At 34.1% G+C, this 12,052-nt stretch overlaps 1 protein-coding gene across 1 annotated transcript in view; it reads left to right on the forward strand.

Moving 5' to 3' along the window:
• Positions 1-12,052, forward strand: part of LOC114324916 (tyrosine-protein kinase-like otk) — a 463,747-nt gene that overhangs the window by 391,302 nt on the left and 60,393 nt on the right. Inside the window, exon 4 of the mRNA XM_028272838.2 lies at positions 7,592-7,715. Coding sequence (XP_028128639.2) covers positions 7,592-7,715 — 124 coding nt within the window. The remainder of the gene's footprint in view (positions 1-7,591; positions 7,716-12,052) is intronic.

Here is a 12,052-nt window from a genome sequence, read left to right on the forward strand (position 1 = left end):
GGTTCAATTTCCTGACGGGAATGAGTGGATGAAACGAGAACCTGCACGGATCCGTCGAAACAGGCTTACCCTTTTTCAGAGATTGGTCCAGAATTGACGAGCGGGCAGATGCTAGAGTGTTTGGCGGCGTTATCTAACTGCCCCACGAACTACCTGGGCCCATTAATCCCAAGTACCTGCTGCCCCATCGCCGAAAAAGTTGGGAATTAAGTCTTAATGACCGGAAATTCCAAATTTGATTATAGTTGAAAGTAAGAATATAAATATTTTCAGTTATTCACTTCAGTTGCAAGTATTACGGTATAGTGTCCGGTTTTGTCCGTTAGTGTTTAACTTTTAAATGGCGAATCCAACGACTATGTTTGATCAAAGGGGAGAACTTTATTAATAATTAATGAATATAAATATTCAAAGGCCCATGTCTCCACAGATGGAAAAGTTAGATGGCGATGCATCAAAAAAGGGTGGTCAACAAAAAGTGTACACAGAGGAAGGTGATGAAAATTACGTTATTCTTGAAAAAGCATCGGTGGAGCGTAATTATGCTCCAGATATCCACGTTGACAGGCAAATTTTTAGTAATTCTACAAAGAGGAAAGCTGTAGAAGATATATTATGTGAAAGACCTTTAAAGATTGTCCACAAGGAATTGAGGAAGGAAAATTTCAGGAATTTACCGCTGACGACGAAAGACATTCCTTGCGTTCGAATAAATAGAGAGATATTGCAAATTTAACACAGCCTACGTTGCGCTATTTACACCGCGCTATGTTGACAGAATTGACATTTCTCAGACGTTTCATAAATGCAGATATTGCTTAACATTTTGGTTGCGGTATTTTACGGCTCGATTAAGATTAGTTGTTGTTTATCTAATTTGTACTCAACATCCAGAATTTAATTTAGATGGAAGAAAGGTTTGTATTTTCTTCCAAATATCGAGCAAGAGAAACAAATGATCCTTGAATCCTTGATCCTCTTCATGTTTTCCTGATCTAACGTAAAATTTTCTGGAGAAGTCAATGGATTTTGACATAAAACTTGTTTTAATAAACACAAATCGTCATCAGACGTAAATCTACTTTGCTACTGTCTGAGGTACCCATTTTAGCAAATTATTACGAATAAATTTGGTTTAAATGAAAGGTAAACAACAAACATAACCTGAAAACAAAATAGCGCAACGAATACCGCACAGCGTAACGACTCCCCTAATAACGGCAGGCCGTATTTCCAATAACGTAGCGTAAGCTAGATATCACATCTGCGCATGCTCTACTGTCAAAATAACGCGTGCTGTAATACAGCAAGTGCAAAAAAGACTCAGCAATATCTCTCTAATATCTATGCTGCAAGACGAAAATCCACACCATCATTGCCCAAGTCACAGGAAGAAGTTCTACAAGTGTTAGTGAACTTAAATTTAAAAACAAATACAGGTGAAAACTTTTTCTTATCTACGAAAAATAATTCCGCAATTGTTAGTTGTTTCACAAATCTTTACTTTTTGTGTAATGTAGATTCTTTGTATGTAGATGGAACTTTTCAATACTGTTCTAAATATTTTTGTCAGATGTTTACTATACATGGCTACAAAAATGGTTTTTATGTTCCTCTAGTATTTCGTTTGTTACCAAATAAATCACAGCAATTGTACAAAAGTACTTTTGATACATTAATAACAATATGTATGGCATGTTAAACAGTAAATGGTTAAGTTCAATTAGTTACCACTATAAACAGCCCGGATTAACCGATAATAGTATAAAAGGCCCGGTTTCAGGTAAAATTTATTTTAGGCTTTATTATGGGAGTACCGTCTAGTCGGTGTTAATTGCAAAAGACCAACTCTGTCTACCTCGGTGGCTTATCGCTCCGGATGGGTTTTAACAATGGCCCAGGTCAGATAAATTTAATAATATTTACGACCGCACTAATTGAACTCAAACCAATTACTGTTGAACAAACCATACAGAGATTTAAATTTAAATTTCAAACCGAAGCGAATAATTTCTGATTTTGAAATGGCAATTCAAAATGCAGCCAAGTTAGTGTGACCCGACATTATTATTTTTTGTTGCAAATTTCATTTAACACAAAATTGGTACCGAAAAATTCAAAATTTAGGTTTGTCCTCGGAATATAAAAATCAAACTGTTATTGGAAAATATTTAAAATTGTTTTTCGGCATTCCTTATTTAGATCCAAATGATGTTGGTGACTTTTTTTCTGATGAACTTTTTAATATTATGCCAGAAGATGACAGAGTTTTGCAATTTTGTGATTACCTAGTTGATAATTATTTGACGGAAGATTTAACATTTCCACCTTACATGTGGGCTTCAAATTCATCATCTCTTATATTTACTACAAACGCATGTGAATCATTTCACTCGAAATTTAACGAATGTTTTTATAAATCACATCCTGACATATTTAAATTTACAGACATTTTGTTAAATTTTCAAGCAGAAGTATATGTGAAAATTAGAACTGCACATAGATTCGAAAAAAAACTTGATAAAACGGCAAAAAGAAAAGTTGATTTTATTGAAAATAGGCTAAATGAATATTACGTTAATCAAAACATTACTAAATTAGACTTCATTAAGTCAGTTTGCAATTATTATGCAGCTAACTTTTAAAATCTAAAATATAGTGTTCACTCTTACTTATTTTAATCACTAATCAGACAGAATTAAGCATTGTTATTGTTTAACTGTAGTTTTTGTTATTGTATATAAATTAATGTAGAATTATAAATAAACTTTATGCTCTTTCTAAACCGTAGAATAAGTTCTCTGGTGACCAGTATGCTTACGGTCCACTTTAGACTTTAGCGGCATCTACATCTGCTTAGATTGGATGATGACCAAAAGTGCTAACTAAGCGATGAGGAGGTGGAAACCTCCTCACATGTTCTCTAGAAGTGCACATCAATCAGAGATCCTGAGGTCTGCCTTTATGCAACTGAGCCAAATGAAGAAATTACTCCTAAGGCGACTTGTGGCTTTTTGTGAGGTCACAAAGTTACATTAGACGACGGAACGACAGGGAGAGCTCAGATTTGGAGCTCCTCTTGATTCTAGGAGATTTGGGAGCCAGGATTACCTTGTGCCCCGCAACGCCGAAGACCAGGTCCTTATGGGCCTAGTCCGTATAATAGGGATGATACAATGGACCCGCCTTAGGAGCTTCAAGTGTCTAAAGGGCTCACAAATGGCTCTGCTCCGATCTACCATACCCATAACCAATATACTGTGACATAATTGTATGCCACCCGACTGTTTTCAGCTCCCGGCCTAACAGACGCCGAAGATGTTTACCAAGTAACCTTTTTTATATAATGATTTATGAGGGACCCTAATTTAAAGAAAGATATCGATCGAGTTGTTTACATACCTTTTTCTAATAATTGTTCTTTTGGAATTGTTCTAGTAAATTCGATTTTACGTGCTTTAAGTTATTATGTAAATACTCGTTTATTCTGGATAATTCTTTTATATTCGAGATGATTAGATTAAGCATTGTATAAATAAGAGGGATTTTGAAATTAGTAGTTAGTTGTGAATTTGAATCCGTCGGTGTACTTTGATATGTATCGGGCGCGGTATATTTTTTGAATTTGTAATTATGTAAATAAAGTATTAGATTTAGTGTAATAAATAAATTAGATATCGTAGTTTGTAAAATAAAGGATATAAATTCAGTGTTTTTGATTTTTTTAGTTGTAAGTTATTAAAAATAAATAAAGTCAACTAAAACTATATATAGTTCAAGCAATCTATATAGTGTAATAGGTAAGATTTGTAGCTTTCTTTGGGTTGTTCTTCTTTAATATTAGGCCGGCAGCTGTTGTTTTCTGGTAATTAAATATGTAGTTAAAAATATTTATTTATACTTAGGTAAATACCGTTAAAGCAGGACATAATATTGTATGTGTTAAAATTAATTTTATCAATTTTTTAATAACATTTAACCTCACAGGGACCTCCCTCTTACCGCATGCTTGCATTAATAACTGATGTAGAATAGCTTTTATAATTAATCTTGTTATTATTAGAATTACTGATACTAAAAGAACTTTATAAAAACACAGTTAGACCTAAAATTACTTTAGGTATACAGTTCAAAACTTTAAAATTCAGCACAAAATGCAAGCATGTCCCCGCTCTTTTTTTTTATTAAAAATACAAAATCTAAAAATATTTTTTTAACCGAGTCTTTTCATTAGTACACTTATGCTTGGAAAATGAATTGCACAACACAACAATTAAAATACTGATACACTTAACTCATTTTCTCCTTCTTCCGTATTTTCTTCGTCACTATCATCGCCCAATTCAATAATAAATTTATTTCCACCATTAATGTGGAAGTGCCCAATCTTCTTATAATATTCTTCCACTTTGAATCACTTTGGCGATTCTTTTCTGCCAGTCTACTTTGGTAATATTGGCTACTTCTTTTTTAATGATCTCAATTACCTTTTTGTCAAATTTAGGAAATTTATTTGAACGCCTTATACTTGGTTTTAATTGTCCCCAAATTAACTCAATAGGATTGAAAACACAAAAGTAGGGGGGAAGTCTCAATATAGTGTGTCCATGCTTTTCGGCAATACTCTCTAGAGCGTATAATTTTCTAAATTGCTTTGTGTGTAGAACTTCAATAAGTTGTTTTTTTGTGTAAAAATCTTCGAAATACAAATCATTTTCCATTAAAAAATTTTGTAGGTCAGCTTTCTTTGAAGATGTATTTGGTATTTTAGTGAGTTGTCGGGAATGATAGGAAGCGTTGTCAAGTACTATTACGCTGTTTTTCTCCAAGTTTGGGATCAGCGAGTTTTCAAACCAATCTTCAAAAATGTCAGCTTCCATATTCTTGTGGTAGTCAACGTTACAATCTTCCATTTTCTTCCCACATAATTTTAAAGCATTCGGAACCCATCCCTCACTTCCTCCGCAATGTACAATAATTAGTCGCGAGCCTTTATTTGCAGGCATTTCTGGTATGCACATGCTTGAACCATCTGTCCATCCTTTCTTTACTGTATCGTGGGTATCATACCAAGTTTCATCTAAATAATAAATTCTCCTATTTTCTTGCCTATATTTAGTAATTTCTTCTAGGTACATATTACGTCTGTTGACTGTTCTTTGGCTTTCCATAATTGCTTGACGTTTATTTATTTTTTTGAACTTAAAGCCCATTTTTTTATCCAATTTTGAAGAGTTTTCTCACAGCAGTTCATATTTCGACCGGTTGTTTCCAATTTCTTTCTTATTATTTCTATTGTAGGTATTTCATTGCTTTTGTAGCAGTCGTATATTGTGGTTTTCAATAGTTTTATAAGTGAAGGATTTAAAGGTCTTGAAAATTTGTAGTCACATCGTTTCTTGCGATGATAGGGTTCATTTTTAACTATTTTATATACAGTAGAAAGTGGAATTTCTGTTAAATCAGAGGTGGCTTGTGCCAATAGTGTTTCATCGAAGCCGAATTTCGTACGTAGATTTTTGTATACATTCAAACATACTTGCTGTGTTTCTGCATTTAAATGCATTCGAATCTTCTTTACGATCTCTTTTTTTTTAGTAATTACATTCACACTAGCACTGGCAATTTCTACAATATCAGCGTTATCGTACGCGATATTTACATTATCCCACGGGCGCCACATCACTATTCACATTAATTAAATTACAATAATCAACACTTGACACTCTCCAAACGAAATACTAAACCAATATTAAAAATAATTACAGCAAACAAAACACTCGTATCACTTAACACACGTACACTCCAGTACTAATACACTGCTAGGCTACCGAACTAAAACTAATCTTTTGCACGAAACTTGTGAATAGATATGCGGGAGGTCTGGCCGTAAAAACACAGATGCTTTCACAAAGGGCCGCTTCTTAAACGTTTGACCTAACATCTATATTTGAAGAATATCATATTTCACCGGCTTAAAGCTATTCTACAGTATTTTTTACTTGGACAATAACTATATAAGGCCATAACCTTCGTATTTGAATATGCAGTTCGAATGACTAACGTTGTTTTGTTTTTGAGAAAAAATATTAAAATTACAATTAGCAAAAATAGTAATTAAAGCGTATCGCTATACACTAATATGTATGTCTATTATCATTTGCCGTCTAATTTGTCGCAACAAAAACTCCATCGAATAATATATCATTTATTTGTGAAAATAATATTATAAGATCTCGAAAAATTCGTGTATGTACATACAGCCTACATCGATCGCTCGACTCAAAGATAGAGGCTTACCTTGTAGTGGAAGAATTCAATCAGGCAGAACTACAAAAGCAGAATCCCAAAAAAGGAAACATAATATTTCATTAAACATTAAAAACAATGAATCTGTTGCAAGAAACATTAATACTATTGTTATAATGTACGTTTGTAAAAAAAATACTTTCAAATAAATGTACCTATTTGTGTTTCATACTACATACTTCAAACATTTTTACACCATTAGGTATAACAAACCGACTCCTTATTACCAATACCTCCTATATACCAATTTTATGCAAAATGATATATTTACATAAAAAATTATGATTTTTCCCTCGATATCTAGCCTTCCTATTGTATGTTGCTTAGAATTAATCATCAACTTAGTTTTCTTAACGTTCATTCGTAGTTCATATTTTATACTGACTTGATGTAATATATTTAGGTACTAATCGTTGCAGTGCTTTTAATAAACTGTCTGCAAAAATAGCGGTGTCGTCTGCGAATCTTATGTTTTTCAAGATTTCTCCGTTTATTGATATACCCTGTTCTTTCCCTGATATTCCTTCATTAAAAATAGCTTTAAAAATAGCTAAATATATGTTTGCTGAACAATAATTGTTTAGCTGAAACTAAAATACGTTTTTAATATAACACTTTTAGTACCTACCTATATTGTTGTGCATTACTACAAAATGTATACGTATCGTAATAGTTTATTTTGACAGGATATTTTGGCACTACTTTGAGTTTTTTGAACAATTATAAAGAAAAAAAGAAGGTAACTTTGGTAACAAAAAACAAAATTGTTTTATTTCCACAGATCCAATGAATGATAATTTGTTATTCTCCAGATAGGCGCTATTTGTGATAATCAGTTCAAATAAAATACAATATTGTTACAACTTAACACGTATTTGTGATAATTTTACGCGCAAAGTTCTTTTACAAACCAGTGCGCATTTCAAAATTAAACGTCTTGAAATGGACACGTATTTGAAAGCAGATATGCTCCGCCGTTTACGTGCCGATTTCAAAACTACCCGGTCTTGAAATGAACACGGAAACGTAAATACGCCATCGGGTTGATCTTCTATTCAATGTGGTTTAAGAATTTGGTTGAATAGATTATTATTTTAATTTTTTAAATTTGGCATGATGTTTGTTGGATCAATAAGTAACTAATATAAGATCGTATATGTTAAAAATATTAACAATAATAAAAAGTAAAATACGTTTAGCAATAAATACTTTTACAAACAATAGTTTTCTAGTAAATTTTTTAATAGACTTGACTATATCTGATGATGATTTATTGTTTCAGGGATAGACGAAGCCTCCGTCGTTCTTCAAGAGCCCGAATCGGTCACGTTTATAAAACGTGGCAGCGACGTTATTTTGAGATGTCATCTGGACGCATCCGGGGAGGTCCACTTTGAGTGGTTTCGGTGAGTATAGAGTTATAGAGGGTGTCAAAACATGTATACATTATCCCTCTAATTTCCTAGTAGCGGTAACACTGATCGACGATACGAGGGGGAAACGATGGGCGGTCACTTGGGGGACGCTAATTTTGTTTTCTTTCGGAAGTTGTCTGCATGTTTGTGCGATTAAGGGGCGGGGAATTTGAAAGTGTTGGGTAAATTGGTAAAATAGCCGAGAGCCTTTTTGTGCAGTTGAACGTTTCTCTTAAAATATAAAAATTTGTTTTTTCCAATAAGTCTTTAAATAATTTTTAATAATTTCAATAACAGCCCGTCTTCGTCCAAATAAATAATTTGTTAATAATCAATAACTTTTTCAATAAATGTATTTTGATTAATGTATTTTTTATTAATGGTTATTTGGATCTAACAAAGTAAGTTATCAATCGAAGTACCACAGAAAACGACAATAAATATCGTTCCCATACCACCAGATTGACAACAGGTGGAATACTTTCTTTGGTTACAACCTCCCGAGATTTTCAAAAATTATAAATCATACAAGATGCCGAGGAAATTAAGATGAGAGAATTTTAAATAATTCACAACTCATCTGCTCAGCGTGGTAAAAGTTCCAACAAGAAAGAGTCCTTAATACTCCTACAAAAGAGTAAATGAATTAAAAATGTATAAACATTTTCAATTTCTTTGCAACACGAAAATACAGTAGCTGCATAATACTCTGGTTAAATCGGAGAGTGCAGGAAGAGTATATACCGGTTTCGGAGGTCTTTTCCTTCTCATCAGTAGTCCCATATCCTCTTCTCTCCGATTTCCCCAGGCATCACACTTTGCGCCTTTCCGAATTGCAAAGAAAGAAATGTCACGGATGAACTACAGCCATCTACCGAAAAACAAACATATGGGACTACTGATGAGGGGGAAAAGACCTCCGAAACCGGTATAGACTCTTCCTGCATTCTCCGATTTAAAGAGAGCATTACGCAGCTGCTGCATTTTCGTGTTTCAAAGAAATTGAAAATGTTTATACATTTTTAATTAATTTACTCTTGTAGGAGTATTATTTTATGTATTATTATTTATGCAGGGTAGATCAACAACAGATGCAATTTTCATTATAAGGCAGTTGATGGAAAAATACAGGAGTAAAGAAACAAACGCTCATATGGTATTCATTGATCTTGAGAAAGCATATGATAGAGTTCCTCGAGAGATTCTGTGGTGGGCACTCAATAAGAAAGGAGTCCCTGGTGAATATGTAAAGATTGTGAGGGATATGTATGAGGGAGTAACGACTAGTGTTAGGACAGGTGTGGGAGAGACTGATAAATTTCATGTGAAAGTAGGATTGCATCAAGGTTCTGTGCTTAGTCCGTATTTATTCTCATTAGTTTTGGACCAGATAACAGCGAAAATACAGGGTAACATTCCATGGTGCTTAATGTATGCTGATGATGTCGTGTTAGTAGGAAATAGTGAAAGAGACTTAGAACAAAAACTGGAACAGTGGAGACAAGCTCTGGAGGAAAAAGGTTTAAAACTTAGTAGAACAAAAACAGAGTATTTGGAATGTTCATTTAAAGATGGAGCTACTACAAATAAAATGGTATCTTTGGATGGTGAAATGATTGTAAAAAGCAATAGTTTTAAGTACCTAGGATCGGTATTACAGAGTAATGGAGAAATAGATGGAGATGCATGCAGTAGAATTAGGGCTGGATGGATGAAGTGGAAAGAAGCGAGTGGTGTGTTGTGTGACAGAAAAATTCCAATGAAGCTGAAGGGAAAATTCTATAAAACAGCCATAAGACCAGCTATGATGTACGGAACTGAATGTTGGGCAGTGAAAAAGAAAGAGGAACAGCGAATGCATGTGGCGGAAATGAGAATGCTTAGATGGATGAGTGGAGTGACAAAGAAGGATAAAATTAGAAATGAGTATATTAGGGGAAGTCTAGGTGTGGCACCAATTGATGCCAAAATGAGAGAGCATAGGTTAAGATGGTTTGGTCATGTTCAACGTCGAGACGTTAACCACCCAATACGAAGAATAGCTGAAGTGCAGATTCCTGGAAGGAGTAGGAGAGGAAGACCAAAGAAGAGCTGGGGGGAGACGATAAGGCAGGACATGTTGGTAAAGGGGATTAACATTGATATGGCCCAAGATAGAATTGTGTGGAGAAATGCAATTAGGGAAGCCGACCCCGCATAGGGATAAGGCAAAGAGAATGATGACTCTTGTAGGAGTATTAAGGAATCTTTCTTGTTGGAACTTTTACCACGCTGAGCAGATGAGTTGTGAATTATTTAAAATTCTCTCATCTTAATTTCCTCGGCATCCTGTATGATTTATAAATTTTGAAAATCTCGGGAGATTGGAACCAAAGAAAGTATTCCACCTGTTGTCAATCTGGTGATATGGGAAAGATATTTATTGTCGTTTTCTGTGCTACTTCAATTGATAACTTACTTTGTTTTTCGGTAGTTGGCTCTAGTTCATCCGTGACATTTCTTTCTTTGCAATTCCGAAAGGCCTAAAGTGTGATGCCTGGGGAAATCGGAGAGAAGAGGATATGGGACTACTGATGAGGGGGAAAAGACCCCCGAAACCGGTATAGACTCTTCCTGCACTCTCCGATTTAACCAGAGCATTATGCAGCTGCTGCATTTTCGTGTTGCAAAGAAATTGAAAATGTTTATACATTATTTGGATATATTTCTTCTTAGCTTTCTATCGTCCACCTTTGGACATAGGCCTCTTCCAAATTCTTCCATCGATATCTATCTATTCTTTCTATATCATCTACATATCTTACCAGTGGTCTTCCTCTTGGTCGTTTGCCTTTATAAGGTCTCCAATGTTGAGACTGTTGTCCCCAATTAAACAAAACATTGGAAAACCCCAAAAAAGAGGAAGTTAATATTATTTTAGGTGACTTCAATGCAAAGGTACGGAAAGGAAGAGATGGAGAAGTAGGTGGTGAATATGGACTAGGAACACGTAATGAGAGATTAAAGAGGCAAGCTCAGTATAGACAACGGTGAGAACATAGTAAGAAAGCAGATTTATTGCATCATTGTGAACCAAAGTTTCCGTAATAACCGTTATAAACCAAAGCCAGTGGCAGATATAGCAAGTGACCATAATCTTGTTTTAGACATGAAACTAAACTAAAGAAGCTGATCTCTGCCAACAGATCAAAGAAAAAATACACAAAGAAGTCCAGAAAATAAAAAGACAAGGACAGATTAAGGCTACAGAAAAATGGAGAGAGTTAGAGAAGATACTGAGGAACATCATACAACACCAACTGGAGGGCAATATATCCCCTAAAAATAAATAATACAATAAATAAAGTCATTAATATCGGGAAAGAGAAAATACAAGAATAAGAACGAACAACAATACAAAATCGTAATAAAACCATCAACAAAAAAAAACAAAGAAGCGAAGCAATTGTGGCTATCAGAAAAATATGCAGAGAAAGATAACATTAACATATGGAAAATTAAAGAAATAGCTGGCATATACAAAAAAAGGTGTGGGAAACGTAATGGACAAAAACAACAAAATAATAATTGAAAATACAGAGGGACAGTGGCCAAGCGTCCATGTAACCACTGTTACCATTGGTAACAGTTACAAATCTTGCAAATAAATATTTTATGACTACTACGAAATAATTCCATTTATATTTTTTACCAACAGAAATACTTGTTACAGTACCTAATTCAGTAAATACCCAACTAGACGCACGAAAATATTGGCGAGATATGTGAATCCATGACACGTTATCATATGCCGTTACCAATACTGGCACTGGTAACTGTAACGCAGGAGAAACCTCGCCATCGCCCGGGACTAGCTCTGAAAATTTTGAAGGGCCGACGGGTCTAGAGACGGCGCGCGGGCACGCGGTGCATATCAGTATTGTTACCATTTTGAAGATTGGTAAACGTTGGTTTAGTATGTTTAGTACCTATTACAGATTACAGTGTGCGTGCATTTAAACATGGAAGAGTGTTGCTACGTATTGCGCAATTGATCAACTACTTGAAAAGTCATTCTACTTGTATATTTTTTTATATATTATTTTAAAGAAAAAAATGATATTATTGAAAATGGAAGAATTAAAATATAAACAATAGTTTTCAACATCTGTTCTTTTTCCTACGTGTTCATTTTTTATGTTAATTTTATGGTAGAATAATATGTTTAGTTTGTTTATTATTTATTGTTATACCTGTTACATATACATAATTACATACATATAATTTGGGAATAGTGATTTGCTTAATTTTATCCCACAGGATTGAAAACAAAAACTTATACTTGGGAG

The sequence above is a fragment of the Diabrotica virgifera genome, chromosome 9 (genome assembly GCF_917563875.1).
Source record: "Diabrotica virgifera virgifera chromosome 9, PGI_DIABVI_V3a".
Classification (NCBI taxonomy): domain Eukaryota; kingdom Metazoa; phylum Arthropoda; class Insecta; order Coleoptera; family Chrysomelidae; genus Diabrotica; species Diabrotica virgifera.